Below are 21,350 nucleotides of genomic sequence, written 5' to 3'. Positions count from 1 at the left end.
AATTATATAGTGCTACCCACCCCTCTTATCAAAAGAATATATGACAGCCAACATCAGGATTATGACAGGAGGATAACTATTGCCAGGAGAACATATTACACTGTAATAACCCATAGTGCAATCTTTAATCTTCATGACTTGTGACTGACAGCTATGAGATGAAGGAGCATGTTAGCAACCGTTCACTATTACATAACAGCTGAATATGAAAGAACAAATAACACTGGAATGCAATCCATCAATTAATGGATTCAACTGATAAACACTTCTCAACATGACTGGACATTTGCTGATTGAACGTATTGCCTTAAGTTCACTCAGTGAGTTTTTGACCTAATCATTCAGAACTAGTTAAGTCAACTGGAAATTTCAAGGCTGCAAGGAAATGTACGTTTTGAAGTTAAAGTGCTTTAATTTTATTTTGGAGATTAACAATAAACAATTTAAAGCTTTAGGAATAAAACAGAATTTGAATTATGTCACTCAAGTAGGTGTAATGGCTCTAGAGAAGATGGTACCGCAGTTTCCCAATGGCCACCCACTGTAGGCTATTGATAGCCTTGGGTCTCTGGTGTAAAACAGTGGTTCCCAAAGTGGGGAAGGTTCCAGTGGGTCCTCAACAAATACGAGGAATAGTTTAATTTCGCCATTATGTCACTGCCTGGAAGTTAGCACAACAACAGGAGGATGAATGAATTGAGAATGCATTGTATATTCCAATTCAGTTCCTGGAGTTGGAATTGGAATTGCACTCAGCTCTAAGGAAACAGAATTGGAATTGAATTGGAATGACAAGAAACAGAACTAAATTCCATTAAATTCCACTTCTAAGAGAGGTTGTGTTGACCTGCTAAACATTATAAATCAAGCATTATGAATCAAATAAAAGACAGGTAATCAAATCAAATACATTCAATCATAATGTATAATGTATGTATTATGATTACATGTTATGCATCAAATACCACCTTTAACATTTCACGATTCAGTATTGATAACACTACATGAAATCTCAGATGTGGTAAGAAAAAACAAAAAAAACCCATGGAATTTCACAGAATTTAACTGAGTTAAATTAAACTTCCTGAAATTCTAATTCAATTCCCTGTAGGTTTTTTTTTTTCCCCAATTCCAATTCCTCAGTTGAACTGGAATTGATTCACGAATTGACCCCCAACCCAGGCTGTCCCGAGATGCACTGCAGTCTCTGACCAGTAGATGGGGCTGTTACAGTGCCGGTGGCTGAACGACGGTCAGCAGAGTAGGTGTGCTCAAACGTTTGCACTTTGTCCATCGCAGTGACGTATTTCCTGGGGGTTGTGCGGACCACTCAGCAGTGTACCAGAGGGGTATCATGACTATTTATAACCAACAATTTTCTGTTATCATTTTTTCACTCGTTTCGCCGTGCCGTCGTGGGCTCTAGTGCCGTCGAGTGAAACAATAACACGCCGGGTCGAACACGATGTAAAAGGAAGCTGGTAAGTCGTACGTGTAAAGTTTCCCCGCTATATTTCTACTTGTTTGGGCTGCGTGGCGAGTTTTCCAGTTAGCTAAGCCCTGTATCCTCGGCCCTGGTGCCAGCGGGACCCCGAGAGAGGAGCGCAGGTTGTGTTATTGATCCTCGTTGCTGTCAGTGTGTGTGTGTGTGTGTGTGTGTGTGTGTATCGGCTCGGAGGGGATCACACACGCCGAGGTGACGTCGACGGCGCCGCGTCCGGTTTCTGTGGTTTCCTGCGGAGTGGGTGCTGTGGTGAAAAATTTGTGTTTAGTGTTCAATCGGGTGGTCGGATCGGTAGAATGTGAGCAAGTGAGGAAATCTGCGGGTTGAAAATGTTCGGGAAGGGCTGGGCGAGAGACTGAGGAAGAGGAGGCACGTGTGAAATAACGCAGGTCAGCCTACGTTGTGTCAAGTTGCAGATAATAACGCGATACAGTTTCAGACATATTGTCAGCAAAGGGAGTCATCAGATCGGGAGGAAAGCCGAGGTCCAGCCACGGGGCGATGCCAAACGACTACATGTTGTTGTTGACTTAACGTGTGCGGTGAGTCATATGATTGCAAACTAGTGTAACGTTACTCCCATCAGCTGGTATATTAAAACGCCTTGAAGAAACTTTAGCCCACAAACAAAAAGTGATTAGCGTTAGGCCCGAGCGTGAGAAGTTTCCCTTCCTCCTGAACTGTACTGCGGTAATCTCTGCTCGCGCAAACATTTAAGGCTCTTTGTAAAAACAACACAGCTGCTGAGGGACGTTTGGTGTTTCCACAGAAGTCTTTATGCAGCAAAGTTTTGTTGCAGTCTTTTTATATTTATCCTAGTATCCCAGGGATTTTGGAGATTGTGACACATGTGGATTCCTCAGGAGTCAATCCTAGTGACCTTTGACATCTAAATTAATCAATCCAGCTCTGAGAAATACTGCTGTGGGCTTATTGCCATCTTGATTATGCCTGTATCATTCAGATTGTTAAATATGTGATCATTGGTTATATATTAACCTTCCTTTAACGACTACCATGGTCTACATTTGATTTAGGTATGTTGTATTTTTCATTATAACAAAAAGCTGGATTGATATGAATATTTTCTTTTAAATGTCACTGATCATTCGCTATTCAGTCTCACAGTGGTTTTGTATAGAAGTGTGTCTGCTCCATCATGGGAGCTGAGCACCCTGTCATCTCTGCCTCCAGTACTCATACCTCTGTGGTCTAGTGTACCTCCACAGTAATACAGTATTGAGCTGCTGCTCATTATGGATAAACAACTAAACCAAGGTTATTGAGTCCATTGCATGCAGTTACATGCACCAAATGAAAACAACATATCTCAGTTAGACAAGGTACATTTATCTTAAGGAAAATGTCTGTAGGCTTACTTGTCTGTGCAGTGTGGTACCACCCTTTGTGCTGTAGTAGTGCTGTCAAGTTGAGTGAGCCTTGCCTTATGAAGCAATAAGTATGCTTCATAATTGTATGTAACCTTAATATTTTCTTCCTTTTTTCTTTTAAAAAAGCCTAACACAGGACAGGAGTTGAAAACTGGCAATGTAGAATATCAGTTGCATCAACTTGTGTGTAACCAGTTGAAGTGCCACTATGTTCATTTGTATTGTCCCTATCAAATAAACTAATGAATAAAAAATAAATAGTATACAAGTACTCTAAGGAAATGCATGTATACTAGTTCTAATCTCAGGAAAAATCAAGTTGAAAAACTGAAAAGATGTTCAACCATTGTAAGTAAGTAGCCTAAGTAAGTAAGTAAAATCGAGAAAGAAAGGACAAATATAATTTTAGCTGTGTGATGGAAAATATTATGTAAGTGTATGTGTGGAGCACTAAATGATCTACGTGGGCTTTGTAGCCGAAAGTATGAAGAAGTAGTTAGAGGACAAAGCTTTGGCAGAACAAAACGCAGCAAAAGTATGAGGAAGAGCAGAAGTGTGCTGCCTGGAAAGCACACTAATTAACTGACAGTCAACCCATTAAACCTCAAATGGGGTTGACAATATAAAATGCCTTTCAGAATATTTTCATTATTATTCATAACAAAAGACTCTTGCATGAAAAGTTAGGGTAAGTCAAACGCATTTTCTATCAAGGTCCTTGAGAAGAAATCTTTGACGGGTAGAGGCCTGATGCTGCAGATGCACTAATTTAAATGTTTTCTCTGTGCTATTCAGCCTGGTGAATATTGCATGGTATCTAAAGGCTTTCTTTACATATATCTCATCCTTTTCAAAACTGATTGAGGCCCTGGCCTTCTGCAAATAAGATTACTTTGCTGTTGCTGTGGGTTTGATAGATTTCTTTTAGCCAAAATGTAGGCAGTCAGGCTTCTGTTTGAATACATATTTTATATGGTAACTTTTTTCCAAAACATTATAATATAATATTATAAATATAGACATTGCAGCTCATTAATCATTAGAGTCTAATATCTTAGTTGCGCATAGCTACCTAGAGGGCAGAAACCGGAGCGATAGCCACACACATGCACATTTTTCTCACATATTACAGGCTCCTTTGTTCTTCTAATCCATGCACTGGTTATGCCTACTGTATTTCAAACATGTAGATTGTTTGGGAATACCGGACAGCCTGTTTAACATTCAGACATTCTCTTTAAGACCCTAATTCATATTGTTAGAATAAGAGCCCTTGCCAAGGTGTTATTACTCATGATATCGGTTTTATTGCCGTTTCACATACAACATCACCGCACATAACTCATATCTGACACTAAACAAAGCACACATATAATAGTTTATGTAAAAACACAAAAATGATAAAGTTAAAAGCATGGTCATCATGATGACAGTGATCAGTGTCTTGTTAACTACCACAAAGTGCATCTGTTTGAATTTTGTAGCCTTTTGTAAAATAGATAGCCTCGGCCTATGTAAGCTTCAGATGTTGCAGCACTTGCATTTATATATAGTCATGAAGGTAGATATTGTGGTAGTTGTGATTCAGTAGTAGTAAGCCATTATAGTCTGAATACAATCTATATTCAGAGTCACAATAGTCACCCTGAATATGAGGAATTAAGGCTTTTACAGATAGTAAGCGGTACGCCTCCTGCAGATCTGAGCGGCTCTCAGTAACACTTCCCACTTGCCGTGTGAACAGACAGAACAACAGGCAACTCCCTCTTCGATTACCACAGAAATCTCACCCCAGGCAGGTGGGTGCTTGTCCCACAAATAATATATAACCTGCATATGACCTGATAGCAACATCGAACAGTAAAATACATGATCATTGGCTTTAATTTGTGTAGTAATGTTTAGTTGTAGAATTTTGATGGTGCAATTCGTGATAAACCCAACCCTTGTACTGATGCTCTGCCATGCAAATATTTTTTGTTCCCATGTCACTATTCAGACAACAATTATGTAACTCAAGGAAGTCTTTGCACTGGTATTTCATTCCTGCAGCACGTACTGTTCAGCAAGATGAACCTGATGTGTTCCCGAGCCTATTGTGATTTTTGAGTCTGGCTTATAGGAAGTGAATGTATGAATTAAATTGTATCAAAACAAGTACTGTCATTTCATCGGTTTGCCACCCAGGCTGTCTGTCATTTCACAAAAGTTGTCCCTGCGCTGACAATACTTGAATGTTCCTACCTGAAGATATTGATTCCATGTGTGGCACAATGGCTTGTGGGACCTGGCAATAATTACTAGACATGAGCAAAGGGTCATATGGGCTAAATGCATTTTAGTTTATTTTATCTCAGCAAAATGTGAATAAACTATGAGGTGTAAACCATTTCCCTTTCAGACTTTTTGATGAGTTCTGTAATAAGACTGGCCTCACAGACATACTTTGGATTTAATGATACTCTGCTAATTTTGATTTGACGTGGGTTTTCTATTATAACCTCTATTATCGCAGTCTGACATATGGTATCATTTACTGTGGTAACACTAAAAACCAGGCACGGTTAGATAGTTGCCTTCTCCTTTGTCTTTTGCGAGCAGTAAAGTAGTTGGGCTTGTGTTATTCCATGGTGTGTGGTTTTCACATTGACGTTGAAGCAAGCTGAGTGGTTGAGCGCCCAGATGAGGTCACAGGCGTGTGCACTTTGAGCCATGCGTGTCTGGAAGTTAAACAGAGGCTTGGGAAGGTGCACACTCTGTTTATATGTTGCATCTGCTTCATTTTGCATCAGAATAAAATCCCCTCTCAGGAGAAAGGTGAGTGAGGTATCTTGCCATGGGGTTTTTTGGTATTTGATTTTGGTATTTTCTTTGCCTTTTTTCAGTATAGGCTATTCTGTCTTTTTGAAGTGTCAGACTTAAATACCCTGATGAATGTTGGCCTAACTCAGTTTTTAGCCTCTCAAAATTAAGGCTATTTCAGATAGGCAGTAATGTTTATTTGATAGTTTTCATTGTGAATTGAGCAGATGATATGAAGGTGAAGATGGAACTTATGCTTGCTGTGCTTCTTTTCCTCTTGTTTTTGTTTTTTTGTTTATGTGTTTATTTAATAGGCTTAGCTGAAGAGGAAGGAATATTTAAAAAATGGTGGACGGGTTAGGATATTGTTAAAGGTTGGCATGTTGAAAAGAGTTGAAGTTTTGAAAGGCACTTCTGGCTTCTCATTTCCCTGCTTGGTTGTTATATATGGTGCTATGGTGTTTACTTATGATAATTGTCCCTGACATGAAGCCAGCTAACGTTCTCCAGATGTTTAAAAAATGAAGGTACAAACCAGGTAAAAAAAAGCAAAAATGAAGATGTGGCCAGCACATGAGACTGTCATAGAAGAGATGTACTAATGCAACATCATCACTAGGCCATTCAGCTGTGTTTCACAACAGATGGCGTTTAGGACACAATGCTGTTGAATGATGGCTTTAACCACTAATTGGCTTTTGTATGTCCAAAATGTTTGTTACTCATTCCCAGGTGTGTTCAGCCTTTTCTTTGAAACAGACATTGTCATCACTGTGCTGACTGTGACAAAAGTCATTGTTCCTTCTCTTGTTCTGTTAAGTTATCCAGTTAATTCCATTTACAGGTTAAAAATCTATAGTTGCTATGCTTTTGCATGCCGTAAAGTCCTAGTTTTTATTAAGGAGGTTCAGTGCTAGGCCTGTGTAATAATAACGTCGTTACTGACACAATCCCACAGTGTCTGTACACTTGAGAGGGCAGATGTGAATAAATATTGGAAACACCTGTGGTGTTCAGTGTAGAAATGCTTAAGAATTTTTGCTAAATAAGTGAGTTAGAATGGTAAAAAAAAATGTTTTGTGCTTGGATTGTGATTTACACAGGGAGGGAATAGTACTGTAAAATATGTTTGGCCTGGATTAGCTAGCAGTTTGCCAACCAGGCTGACCTGGAAGCTTGCTGCTAATTTTACAGTGAAATTACCTGTTGGTTCACAAATCCATCTCGCCTATATACATTGTTTCGCCTGGAAAATCTCTCGGGGAAATAGCTGTAAAAAGTACACTGATCACTCTTTGATCTTTTCAGCTGTTTTTTAATGGTGTTATTTTACTTTACGCCAGTTAACATTCTTATCAGTTCCACACATGCATCTACCGGTATTTATTGCAAACAGTTCAAGGGTTTAAGTGTTGCTATAAATTGCCAATTACAAACAGGATTTGTTTGATATGTACATTAGCCAGTTGTCTGCCCCAGGACTAAACAGCGCTAGTTTAGCAGTGACCTCCCCCGATGAGCAGATTTGTCTTATTTTTGCTTAATTTTCTGTGACAACAGATAGGCAGCATGTAAGAGGGAAGTTATCTGTTGCAGTGGTGAGCTGGTAGCTGATGAAAGTTTGCCCAGATGACTTTTGACAGTAAATTTGTAAAGTATAGCGTGAAAATGTGTTAACATTATGCAAAGGAGGAAAAAGTATTTAATCTGGACGTAATAGCAGTGACATGCCGAATTAGGTGCTGATAAGTATGATGAAGTACAATTTAGGCTAATAAAATGTAGCCAAAATAGCTAAAGCTTTAAATAATATAGCAAATATTTTATAAAACTATAAATTCCATATTACTGAAAAAAGTAGGCATATGTTGATTTTCATCTGTGGTGTTTTATAGCTTGGCCTGGTCATGCGATGTATTGTTTGAGATTACTGCAATCTGAAACTTCCTGGTCAGAACAGGCAGAACACCATCACCACTAGAGGTGTGAATCTTCACTGGCCTCACGATTCGATTCGATTTTGATTCAGAGGGCTATGATGCGATTATAAAACGATTATTATTATTAAGTTGTGTAAGTGCTGCAGTGTGTGTTGGTCAGCCGGTCTCATTGTTTGTTACTGCTGATCGCTGCTCCGCTGTGCTAACGTTAGTCTCTGAATGACGGCGTAGAAAGTTAACAATATACTTCACGTTTGTCTCGCAAAGGTAATTATTGAGTCATTAAATCAAAAAATGCTTGCAACCACTGCCTGTTTTGAAGATGAACTACAAGATACATGGATGTATTGACAAGACAACTCTAGCGTGTGCGCGCTGTAGACTGTCCGGGTGCTGCACTGCCCTCGCAGTTGAGTTCCGCGTTCGTTCTGTCAACATCATGTTATTAACTAACATTTCGAAAATCGATTTTTTACATTTGTGAATCGATTCAGAATCGTCAACGTCCGCATTGCGATGCAACTTGTTTCACAACAAACTCTCCAGTGAAAGTCCTTTTCAACAAACGGATCATTCCAATGTTTTTATTTGTTTTTATGACTTACAAATGTTGCCCTTCCTTGCACTTTTGAAGGAAATTAACATTGAAAACTGCTGTTTGCCTTGCAATTTTTCAGCAAATCCACAACAAAATGAAGCAGTTTTTGTTGGCAATAGTTACTTTCCCATTCACAAGAACACTTATATTCTGTCCTGACTTCAACCTGTAGCTGAAAAACTATAACTATAGGCTGTTGTTGGCAATTTGGGTCACTTACAGCTGCAGATGTGCCCTTGTCAAAATTCTTATTAAGTACAATTTTGGTAACTTAGATTAAATTGAAAGAACGCTTTTACAGTTTGAGCTGCACTTTAGGAATGCGGCACAATGACATGGTGAGTATAAATCCAGTGTTTCATCCACAGGATGGTCACCCTGTGGACAGGCAGACTATAGGAGGCCCATTGTGCCTGAACAATGGTAGGAGAAACCCTGCCACACAGACTGGAGAAACAAATGTGACAGCACAGCGTAAGCAGAATATGAGCATTATATGAACACTTTGCCTGGCAGATTCATTAATCCTGTTAACTGCTGCAGCAAGTATGTTTCAGTCTAACAAATTGTTCCTACTCTGTAACAGTCAAGTGACTTTGTGCCCCAGACTGTCTGCTCTCTCCTTTTTCACAACCGCTCACTGGCTCCCACTGCTGCCTCAGACTCATACTGCCTCCTTTAAACTCCGCCCACAACCAAAGAGGTTTTAGGACCATACCCGTGTTTTTCCATGTTTTAGTCCATTTACTACAATTCACGTATACTTTACATTACTACAGACCATTTTCCAAAGCATATACATTTTTTTTTTCAATTTTTGAATGCATTTTTCCTACCTTCCAGGCAGCCATTCATTTCCACTGATTTCAGTATGATGTAAAAATCAACTTCCAGGGACTTCAAAGTTGCTTGAGATGCGTAATCCATCACAGTGAACATCCCACACAGGCTTATTTTTATCAAAGTGACTTTATCGCAATGTGATAATTTAGTCTAATGCGTGCACTGACATGAAAAGTCTACATGTCTTCTGGTGTGTTCACATGCTGGTGGGAAGCTCCGACATATGGGACTTCAAAGTCGGCTGCCAAAAATTCACGTCCTATTTGGTGAGAAAATCAAACTCAGAAGATGGGCTTGGACATCACGACAAGGATGATGTGGATTTGGCTTCTTCTTGCTTTAAAATTTATGATAGTCAGGCTAACTACCAAGTAGGAAATGCGTTTTTTCCAATTTATCTGATAGCACATGAATTCCTCTTCCTTGGAAATGTTTTCCACGCAGACACCCACACAGCTGACTGTGCGTCTCTGCCAGAAAATAGTTACTGGAGAAAAGATTGTTTTTTAAAAAACTAAATTCAAATGTCCATGAGGTCTACACCTGGGCATGAATGTTAGCCGGAGCAGCAGAGAATTTTATGGTTGTTTTATCACCTGGACATTTGAATAAAAAAGAATAGGGAAATCGAGGAAATATTAAAAAATCTTAAAAAAAGCATGGTATGCTTTGGAAAATGGTCGGTTGTGACGTGAGGCTAAGTATGTGTGCAGTGTAGTAAACCAGCTAAAACATGCAAAAATACCAGTTTGGTCCTTTACGGTGGACTGCGCTGTGCATCCACCCTCCCCGGGGCGTAGTCTAGCTTTCCAACCCCACTTCTCCTCCTCCGCTGCCAACTCAGTGTACTGTATCTAAGTATTTTCCTTTCAAATGCGTCATCTACAGTGCCCTCCCATGGCACTGTAAACTCCAAAATATGCAAGCCGCTGTGCCTCTGACCACAACACCAAGTCTGGCCTTGAGGTAGTGCTCACTGCTTCCTGTGGGATTATCAGATGTCTCCCCCAGTTTACTGCCTGTCCTTAGCTGGCCCAAAAATGCTTCACTCCTAGTCTATTCTCCCTCATGGACGAAACCAATTGGAATATCTTTCTAACTGTTGGCTCTCCCTTGGATATGTTGCCTGGTGTATCGGCTTTGGGATACACCCAATCTCGGAACCCATCGTCTATCCGTCTGACGACGATTAGACTCTGGGGGCGGCGGCCAATATTTCGGGGTTTGCGGTGTAGCCAGCGGACATCCGGGCCAAGACTTCCTCTTCCGTGCGGCGGTCATTGTTTACAGTCCGATTAGCAACTTGAGGCACGAGAATGGAGTTGGAGTTGAGAGACGACGTCTCATATGCAGATATCTGTTTATAGAGATTAGCCGAAATGTCGTCTGGACCTAAAAAACTTGTGAAACAATCCGGTCGATATTGGCCGCCGCCCCCAGAGTCTAATCGTCGTCAGACGGATAGACGATGGGTTCCGAGATTGGGATACACCTAGTGACACACATCTTGACAAAATATGTTACAGTTGCTATACCTGAACATAAGGGACAGGAAGAGTCCTCACCCACCCACTGACTGAGATTTTGTGAGATTTTAGTGATAGTGCGTCATATGTTACCTGTACCTATAATGAATCTAATTTGGTTTGCCTCCATACTGCATACAACTCCCTCAAGCCAAGTGTCTTTCTCTTCTTCTCCCACTTCATCTACTGACCATCCAGTTTGCCACTGAAATCACAGAGCAATAGCAAGAGCAAGAACAAAACCTCAGAAATGGGGTAATTGTTGTTCTTGGGCTTGACTTGAATGGTTTTTCCATGAATATTGACATGTTAGTGATATAAATCCCCCCTTTTGTGATGCAGTTTTTATGGTCAAGTTGAGTCATGGGGGGCTGACTCGACTCTGACTGACACACAGCTGCGAGGTAGAGATTCTCAGACTTTGAAGAATTGTTTCTCCATTGTTTTGCTGAACTTTGGTGCAGATCTGTGATCTTATTTTAATTTGTTTCTTCCCTTACTCTTCTCCTTGTCTCTCCCCTGTCCTTCCCTTCAGGTCACCGTGTGCTGAGACTGTCCCCTTCGCTGTCTCTCCTCGTCCCTGCATTCACTGTGGGCAGCCCCGGCCTGTCAGAGAGACGCTGCGCTCAGAGACCGTGCTGCACTAGGAGAACCCATGGCTTTTGGCCCTCCATCACCCTCTGTAGGCCCCAGGCTCAGGCTGGTGGAGTTGCTGCTAGCGCCTCTGTTGGTCTTACTGGTTTGTGGGCTGGGAACAGCACAGGGTCAGAAGGTCTACACCAACACATGGGCTGTCCACATACCTGGAGGTCAGGAGGAAGCTGACCGAATCGCCAGTAAACACGGTTTCATCAACCATGGACATGTAAGTAGCTAGCGACAGCTTTGCCTCTTCATTCAGTCTTTTCCCAGAGTTTGCAGTGTTTGGAAACACTGAGGAAGTCCAAGTACTGAAGCACTTTTGACTGTTTCTAAGGGCTGTTGTTTGCGGAAATAACTTAAACTAGTTTTTCTGAGGGTGGATATATGGGACACCAGCTTACTGAAAAGTTACAAAAAAGGAGTTGAGCGTGCCATTGCTGTGTATCGAATAATAAATGACTTGTTAATTGTACACTCATTCATAATATGATGAATAATGTATGGTTCATTATTATGTTTTGGTACATTTTTATCCTTCCAAATTTTTGTTTTTGATTTGTCAATTCAGAGGTCCCTTAGGGCAGTGAAGCCCTAAATGGTTAATTATGTCACTCCATATGTTATTCAGCCTGCGGTCTCCATGTGACTGTTTGATGTTGCCATCAGATACTGCTCATCATCTTTTTAGTAGTCAACCATGGACTGGAATCACACTTCACACGTTGAATGTGTCACTCTGTGATTGGAGTTTGTTCATTTCCAGTGAGAGAATCTGTTAGCACTGCATCATTCTGTTGCAGATGCATTGTGGTGCAGAGCATGTGTTGCACGCATTGGATTTTTTTCTACCTTCGCATTGATAATACATGTGTCAACTAAAATGTTGTTTTGTCCCGGTTTTATGCTACCTTTTTGGGAAATCTTCCTCATGAAGGCTGTTTGTTGGTGAATTGGTTGCTACAAAAGTTTATGTGGTAACGCTACAACCGTGTCTAATCAGTTTCACCTCAGTACGTTTGAATTGTCCCTGCGTCGAGCTCTGCACAGAGTTTGCAGCAACACAATTTCATTACGGATTGTGTGTCCAGAAAAGCTAGTGGGGTGTGAGTGGGGTCACTGGGGAGTTCAGGATGACTCTGAACTGAGGATGGAAAAGCACTGATGACAGAATGCAACAATGCATCTGCAGGAATTGGACTGATCTGATGAAAAACAAAGGTGTAGATTTACAGTAAACTGCACCTTCCGTGTGGAGAAGACTATAAATTATTAAGAACTCCTTATTATGCCCATGGTTTGTTACCAGACACAGTCAGTGTGGGCGACGTGTGAAATCAAATAAACATTTCCTGTGTGTTTGAATGACGTATTCTTCTTTTAAAACTTCCTGTTTAACTTGAATGGAAACTACTACAAGTCATCGTTTGACCTCATCTTCTCATGAAAAGAACTCTTGTGCATAGAAAATGCGTCATCATTTAACATTAAATGGTACTTTTATTTAGTCGAGGACTAGGTGATTTTTTTTTTCTTTGTAGTTACCCATAGAGGTTCCTCCTCCTCATGGGTAGTAAAACCCACATTAAGGATTTTTTTTCCAAGTGTTAATCATCAGTTATTCATATGTGCATACATAGATACTTCAAGAATAGAAGTTATCCTTGGAAAATGAGACACAATGCAGTAAACATCGGCTTTTGTTTTTTTGCACCAGCACATTTTTGGCCGCACATCTCTTTTCCCGGTTTGGGGAATTGGAGGTAATTTTTTCACTTGTCAGAAAAAACAAACTTAATGCTATAAACCAACAGCTCGTTCTTATTGCAAGTTCAAGCTTGTTTAATAAATGAACAATAATGACATTAATAATACAAATAACATGTAAAATAAGCATCTAAAAAGAAATCCCAATGGATCTCATCCTCCTGGATAGACAGAGAAGGTTCAGGAAGCTACTTTGCACAGCTTGATCTTGTACTCAGCGATGTGATCGGCTATTCCAAATAAACCAGCTGTGTTATTTTCCATGAGTGACATATATGTAAGATCTTCTGTTACCCATCTTAAAATGTTTTTGAACAATTGCATTTAAAAAAAAAGGAGCTGTAACTTTGTGGTTACACAGCATACTGAGAGGACAATAGATGTTCAGACTCACACAGGTGTGACACTGAACTATGTAGTTTGTCTACAAGTATAATATATCATTTTTGCGATGTTAGGTATGTGCTTGTAGTTTTTCAGAAAATGAGTCGCACCCCAAAGCCTAATGGACAGAGAGGGGGCAGCTCTTAATACAGATGTTTTGCTCTATAGCCTCACTACTTTTACAGGGTGGCAGACAGTGGTCTGTGTTGGACCATATGATCTTACTGGTCGAGACCAGGAATGTTATTTGTACGCTGAATCACAGTGTGCAGACTAATGAGTAATCCTACACACTGAAATCCTTTAACTATGTGTTGGGATAAAGACATTTAGAGGGATGTACTAGCAAACTGGACACTAGGAGCTGTGTTGGTTGGCCCTATGTGAGCAAGTGGGTTTAATTGTGCAGATTTTGTGATGTTTTTAAAGCGGGGGAGGAGGGAGGGAGGGTCCATTTTGGCTGACTAGAGCTAGTTTGATCAAGCGTCATTGGCCAGATCAGTACCTCCTCCTGACTAATGTTTATTCTGACCCTTGTTCTGGCAAAGCTGCAATATTTTCTCTATATACCTGGCTTAAATCCAGACATGCAGAATCAAGGGACCATTTGTTGGACTGTGCTACCATCTTATTCAAATTCAGAGTTTAGTTAGGCCACTGTCCTCTGTTGCCATTTACACTTCAGTTGTCACATACACTGAAATACTGTAGCTTTTTTTGCAAATTGCAAGTTTAAGCTACCAGTTTTCCAAACCCAACTTTTTACCAATGTCTACTCTTGAATTGAGTGATTGTCATAAATCTTTGTTTGTTTTTGAGTATGTTGAGCTTGTAGGTATTTGGAGGGATTTGCTTTTTAACATTTCAACAGGGCACCAGACTGTATGACATTGTAGTGAAGGGTTTGGAGGCAAATTCAATTGGAATTTGTAATTGCTTCCTTAGCTAGGCCCGATTCCTCCTGTCTGTCTTTTAGGCATATGATTCTGTGAGTTGCTACTGTATGTTTTGTTTTATGTGCTTTTAATGTTTGTTTGTATGTTGTTTGAAACTCTGTATTGCTGCTATCTTGGCCAGGGCTCCCTCGAAAAAGAGATCTTGTAATCTCAATGGGACTCATCTGGTTAAATAAAGGTTTAATAATAAAAAAATAAAAAAATTGGGGTTGCAACATTTCAACCACAAACGTGTTTCCAGGAGCTCTGAAGTAGTTTCGACGTACCTCATTCTTTCTATTTGTTGGTGTGTGATGCACTACAGGATACTGAGTTTATGCTTAAAACCCTGCCATCAGGAAATAGCTTTTGGCAAAATGATGTTAAGTCAAACCTCTGAGGGATTTTCTTAATGTTTGACATCAATTCAAGGTGTCTATGTGATGCTGAGCAGCTGCACTTGCATTTGTTTTTGAATGAGGCCACAAAGTCCCTCAGACAAGGTTGATACAAAATGGGCTGTTGAGGCAACCAAGGCCTTCTCTGCCACTGCCCCCATTTCTCACGGCCACACACAGTGACCGTGTTAAAACTACCTACAAAGGAAAGCGGTAACCCTTGCTTTTACGGTCACCCTAAGTGCTAGGTTTTTACCAGGTAAATACTAGGTGGTACAAGGTAAGAATAAAAAGTGACCAAGTAATTACAGCTGTAACTAAGTAGGTAAAATATAATGGCATAATTCCTAGGAAATTCAGTTACACATTTTTAGGCTCACCTTCTCTATTACCTGTAAATTCAAGAGCAGCTATCTTGTAGGTACTGAAGGTTTATATTAACAATAGCCCAGGTTTAATTGTGTACTTCATAAGAATCAAGGCAATACTTTACTATAAATTAGCTTTGCTTACATAGTAATTGTTCATGGCTGTACCCAGTTGCAAAAGGTTTATTAAACTTACCTGGATTGTACAAGAATTACCAGGTTCTTACTATAGCCCTTATATAATTGCTTATTTTCCTTTTCCATTCCATTAAGACAAACATCTACCATAAGTTCTGCAATAGTACTAAGTAAAACATTCCAAATTACTTGGTAACAAAGTTGAAACTGGACTATAAGGAAGCTTAATTCTATGGTCTGACCAGGTTCTTCCCACACCCTTTCCCAATGCAGTAATGACAAATATACTATACATGTTCTGCAACAAGCATTACAGTGCTCAGACTTATGTATGGTGAAACTGGACTGTGAAATGAAGCAACACTTAATACTATGGTATTACCATGCCCCTCCCCCAGTGTTACAAAGTAAAGCATTACAGTTTACAGTGCAAGTAAATGGAAACTGAGTTGTGAACAGAAGCAACATTTAATTTTGTGATATTACAATCAACCAAGGGCTGAAATGAACCCATCCCTAAATGTGACTGTGAAGGCAATATATCACAGTAGCATAACTGTCTGAATTCAACATGGACAAAATCTAAAAGTAACAGTCCTTGCCTTAGGTTTAAAAGTAATGGTGCTTTGGCCCAACAGTGAAAAATACATTTATTGGCATTTTCATTTTTAACATTCTTCTGAAAATTACTAGCCTTTCACTGCAGCTGGGAACAAAAATTGTACAAGTGGCTATTAAGTGGCTGCTGTTGTGCTGGTGGAGAAAATGCTGCCCACGCAATGCCTTGGGTCTGGCTGTCTTCCTGTAACACACCTGGCAATTTAAAATCAGAGGAGTTGGCACATAAGTGCTCTAACAATCTGCTTCAGCCCCAAAGCTAAATCAAACGTCGCATTTCAACATTAGCTGCCTCAAAGCCATTTCTCTCAATGAAATAAATTCAGTAAATGTTGCCATAAAACATTGTTTAGCTACATATTCACAACACTGACCCTAACCAGATCATCGCGGACACCGCTAAAGTCTGCAGATAAAAGCTGTCAAAGTCAAGCATTTTAAAACATTGCTTGATGGTTTTTCTTGTTTGCTGTGATATCGTAGTAGTGTCAGATGTTTAGATATTAAAGTTAGTATTGAAGTCAACATTTTGATGTGGTGACAACACTACAAGCTACTGCCGATTAGCAGGCCTTCCTGAGAACACAAGGAGAACTGACAGCATTGTCATGCTAAACCTTAAAGGAAACGACATGGAACAATCGCATCTGTTCAGCCCATGGCATATTGTTTATGCATTGTCTGTTCATCTGTTCATTAACTTTGAAAGGTGGGCTATAACCACATCTGATCTCATCTGATCATCCCAAATGAAGCTTCAGCATTCCAGTGCATCGTTGATGAAAATGAAGCCATTGGCTTAGAGCTGGGAAACGAACAATGCTGTTAAGTCTTTTTGCCTGCAGCCGATGGGAAATGAGAGTACCATCTTCATGAAAAATGTGTGGTCAGGCATGGCGTGTCTCAGCTGTGGGGTTATGCATGTACATATCAGTCTGCTGGTGTGCAGGTGTTGGATTTAGGTGGAACAGAGCTTCAGGGGAGGATCAAAGACTGCAGCTGGGAAGGTTTTATGGCTCTGATGATGGTTGTTTTTGTTTCGCCCTCCACTCTTCTGCTTCTACTACTACGCTACGGCATCACTAAACCCCTACCCTGTACATGTCAGACTCGTATACATAGTGTGGGACATCAGGTTATCATGGTGTCTGTCTGTCTGTAGACACATTCTTGTGAGCACAATAACTCAAGAACAATACATGATAGAAACTTCATACTTACACCACAGGTAACCCTTATAGAGTAGATGATCTGATTTGATTTTGGAGCACCTGGCTACATAAATTTGCATGTTAATGAGGAAAAACAGATTTACTTGAAAGTACTTAATGCTTTAAGATACAGAGTTTGTATAAATACCACCCACATGTTATGTGAAGACAAATATGTTGACATAGAAATATTTGCTAATAATGCATTAATTAGCTTAACTGGCTATATAGAGTATATCATGGTGATTATGGCGGGACATTAGGCAGCTCAAGTGCCTCTTGTTTTTGTTTGGCCCTGGAGACTAAGGGCGTTTTCACACCTATAGTTTGTTTGCTCTGGTCCGAATCAGTTGATGAGTTTGTAAACTTGTAGCGTTTTCTCCTTGGTTCGGTTTCTTTTCACACGGAGAAAAATCCAAGTGAACCAAAATGCATCACTACAAACCAGGTGAGAACGATACCTGCTGTACCTGCTACCTGGCTACAGGAGCCGTTTAGCTCAAACTTGCGGAGTAAATTGAGTTCACCTGGTAGTTGGGTCGGATCTAGGTCGGATCACGTTCCCACCACAAACGAACCGCTCCAGAGTTCGTTCGGGACCGGACCGAGACCACCTCTTCTAAAGGGTCTTGGTGCGGTTGTTTTGGTCTGCACCCGAGTGCGATTACTGTGTTCACACCTGCCCAAACGAATCGCACCAAGGGGGAAAACGAACCAGAGTCCGATTTAACCGCACTAAAAGCGCAGGTGTGAAAACGCCCTAACTTTGCATCCAAGATCTGAAACCCAAGCAACTAAGATGCTAGAAATCCATTAATTTTCTGTCAATACTCACCAATCAAGGCAAACTGGCCAATGTGACAATGAGGTTGCTAGTTGGTCTGTGAGGAAACCTTCGGGCAACGTTGCCTGGAAATCAGTTACTAACCTTGATACACCGAATGTGCAAAATTTCTTCATTTTCAGTGTGACCCCCTTTTGCACGATCCATGGCACAGTTCTCATACGGCTTACAAATCCTTCAACCTTTATTCTCCCTTTTATCCTTATCTTCAATAGATGATGCCAATAAGGGATTACGTAAAATGAAAAAAAATGCTATTAATTTTGACATTAAAAGTTTGCCATGAGCAAGCGGTTGGCAAATGGATTACACCTTCCACCTTGACTCCAGGTCTAGACTGTGAGGCCATTTTACAAGAGGAATAATGAAAGTTAAAGTAATCAAATTAAGAAACAGCTGACTCACAGTGGTGAATGGGCATCAAGTGCCATCTTGTGTTTGCATCCCCACTGGGTGATTATTTCACATTTTAAAGACCATTTATAGCCCTTCTAACATCAGACTTACACAGCAGTTTTTTACTGTGCTTCTGTTACACCTGTATTTAAATACAGAGTGAAGTGGGATTAGAGGAATTACTAATGGTAGCAAGAAGTGATTAGAAGGTGTGACAAATTTGATTACAGGGGGACTGACACATGTGAATACATCTAAGGAATTATTATATACTAATCTGTGAAGAGGATGAAACGTCCACTAGATCAAAGACTTCATCGAAAAAAGTGATCAGTCTTGCTCGCTGCTACAACAGAGCCAGCCTTCTTTATTTTCATCACTGGTTAAAGAGGACTAGATAGATGCCTTTTTAGAGGATTTCTTTTTTTCTTTCTTTTAGATCACTGTTAAACTTTGTGGCTTTCTGTATGTGGCCTGAGGCTTTCACCATCTATTCCATCCTGTATTGCAGCTCACGAAAGCTCCCTTACCTTCCTGTTGATGAGGCTTGAAGCCTCAGCATTTAGCCCGGCCCTTTGCTATGTTGCAGGGATATTTTTGGGCTGCACCTTGAGTTGAGTAGTTCACTGCCTCTGGCTTAATGGTCTTATTGCTCTTGTTTAAAGACAAGTTATTACATTACTGTTATTACGGAGTAGTTAAGTTGCAGCTTCATAATTACAACATAGCTTACCTTTACAATAATTGGGCTGTGGAATGTCATCAGGCGAAATCCTGTCAGAACTGCTTTGTTTTGAAAGGGCTATTATTAAGATGCACCTTTTCCAAGAATGTGTGTCTTGTTTTTTTGTTGCTTCCCCCACCTGTGTTGAAAATCGACTGGAATGTGAAACAGCTTAGGGGCGTTCATTCATCAGAACAGAATGTGAACCACACCGCATTTTGAGGTTGCAAAATGAAGAGTCTTATTTTCCTTAAGGACAGCCTTGGGTTATTTATAACCAAAGGTGGAAGAAGAATGGTAATTAATAAATAAATACCTCATCTTTTTCCTACACATTCACTTCAAAGTAGCATAGAGCATTTCTCAGAACCTTGCCACTTCCTTTCTGGTTAACACTAGCTTCTGTCACTGATGGCTGATAAGAAATGCTGCGTTCAGAAGCTTGAGTGTAGGGGGGGTTAGTCTTTTTAGAGGCCAACTGCTTTCATAGCTCGCTCTGCTGGTCCAGCCCATGTAAGAGAGGATTGTGTTTGGTGTACTGTGCCCTTACTGTACTCCTTACTGGCACCACAGCACACTAGACTGAGCCTCAGACTCTCGGCCTATCTCTGCTATCTGATGTGCTGATTTTTTTCCCCCTCTCTGAGCAGGTCTAGAGCAGACCCTTTCATGAGTGGATTAATATTCTATTTTACACAAGATTAAAGGAGGAGAAATGGAGATGGATAATTTCTGGTGGTTGTAAAGTGCATGGGATGAAACTGTCCACCCAGTAACTCATGACAGAGCCCTACTAGGCAGTCTATATAAGAATTTACTTTAATCTAGCGTACAGTCTTCTCAGTAGATCAAAAGATATAGTGGAGGGATGAACTTCTAATGTACTCATTCATCATTTGGTTTGTTGTTGTCGCCTGTATTCAGCTCAGTGTCTTTTTCATATTTATAAAATATGGACATACTATAGAAATACTCTGGTATCTCTCCCAAATTGCCTTTGATAGTGCAAGGTCAAAAACAAGAATAAATGTTGGTATTGTTACTGAAAGGAGGAGGAACCTGAGACAGAACAAAGGAATTAAAACTGACGTCGAGTTGGCCATTTTCTCCTAGACAGGTAAGTGCGATTTATGTTATCTAATGTTTGTTATCAGGACTATTTCTATTGGGTAGTCTAGTAACTATCCTACTAACTGGATCTAATGCCTCATCTCCATTACTCACAATCAGGCTGTGTGGAGCTGTGCAGGGCTGAGCCTGATGAAGGCAAAGCCCAGTGGTTCGTTATGTGTTTCCACTATATACAGAACTAACCAGGCTAACATTATGTTTGTTGCTATGCTGCGCTGCTGCAGTGGCAGGATGCTATTTAATGTTATAAGCTGTTGGCTAACTTTAGCCGACCAGTTTGCTAAGAAAGTCTGAATGGAGAACAGAAAAATAGAGTCCGCACACTAGATAATGGTCACATGAACATTTATTGGTATACCACCATGTGACGTTTTCGGGCGCAAGCCCTTCTTCAGACATGTCAGAAGAAGGGCTAGAAGCACCTAGTATTCATCGCGTCTGGATGTGCGTGCTTTTGTAACCTTTTTGCAAAGTCTGAATGGAGGACTTAGATTTGGTGTAGTTTTGTTGTCTTTATGCTGTTCTTTAAATATATGTACAGAGAACAGAGTCACCTTACACAGCGCATAGTGGAGAGATATTATCACCCATCCGCTCTATTTATGATGATCATCCGGTCTTTTGGTAAAAGCCTTGCTAACGCACATGAGTAATTGCGCAACGTCTGTTCTGATGTGCCTTAGCACAATTATTAGCCTTGATGGTACTAATCTGTAGCTTACAAGCCCCAGAGTGTAACCCGCGATGATCCCCAGCCATTACTGTGTTTCATTTTTAGCTGTGTTGCACTGTGCACCATGTTTCTAGTAACGTAATTATAGAAGTCATGCCACAAGGCCATGAGTAATTTCTGCATAAATATACCACTCCTTACTGGCTTGTGTTGCCAGTGTTGAACCGTTTGAGAATTGGCTGCATTTGTTTTGCTCGATGAGAGCGTGTCTCTGCAGTGCTGTTTGGAGGCAGTCTTTGTTTTGATTTAGATTCATCATTCATCTTGGCACCTGCATTGGCTGCTGTTTTACATGAATCTTGCACAGTATACCTTTAAGAGTGTTGCTGGCCAATTTTAAGGCAGGATTAATTTGGCTGAGTTCTTAGACACCGCCCCCCTCTTTCATTTCTCTTTCTGTGAGAGGTCAACTACCAGAAATGAGTTACTGGGAGGATAGTAATCACAACATGCACTTCAC

General features: G+C 40.4%; 1 protein-coding gene across 6 annotated transcripts in view; it reads left to right on the top strand.

The window, feature by feature from the left end:
* Positions 1 to 1,347: 1,347 nt before the first annotated feature.
* Positions 1,348 to 21,350, top strand: part of furina (furin (paired basic amino acid cleaving enzyme) a) — an 87,587-nt gene continuing 67,584 nt past the window's right edge. The window contains exons 1-2 of one of the 6 annotated variants that reach the window (XM_071525178.1): positions 1,348 to 1,481; positions 11,140 to 11,469. In XM_071525178.1, coding sequence (XP_071381279.1) covers positions 11,260 to 11,469 — 210 coding nt within the window. In that variant the 5' untranslated portion in view covers positions 1,348 to 1,481; positions 11,140 to 11,259. Of the gene's footprint in view, positions 1,482 to 1,792; positions 2,047 to 3,498; positions 3,584 to 5,600; positions 5,722 to 10,794; positions 10,860 to 11,139; positions 11,470 to 21,350 lie in introns of those variants that run through there. The other 5 variants (XM_071525177.1, XM_071525180.1, XM_071525179.1 and 2 more) reach the window with 5 other exon arrangements.

Source organism: Centroberyx affinis, unplaced genomic scaffold, assembly GCF_046629955.1.
Source record: "Centroberyx affinis isolate AG114_WGS23_722 - 3 ecotype Tasmania unplaced genomic scaffold, CSIRO-AGI_Caff_v1 ptg001273l_1, whole genome shotgun sequence".
NCBI lineage: Eukaryota > Metazoa > Chordata > Actinopteri > Beryciformes > Berycidae > Centroberyx > Centroberyx affinis.
The sequence above is the reverse complement of the archived record's forward strand: the minus strand, read 5'-3'. Positions and strand labels throughout refer to the sequence as shown.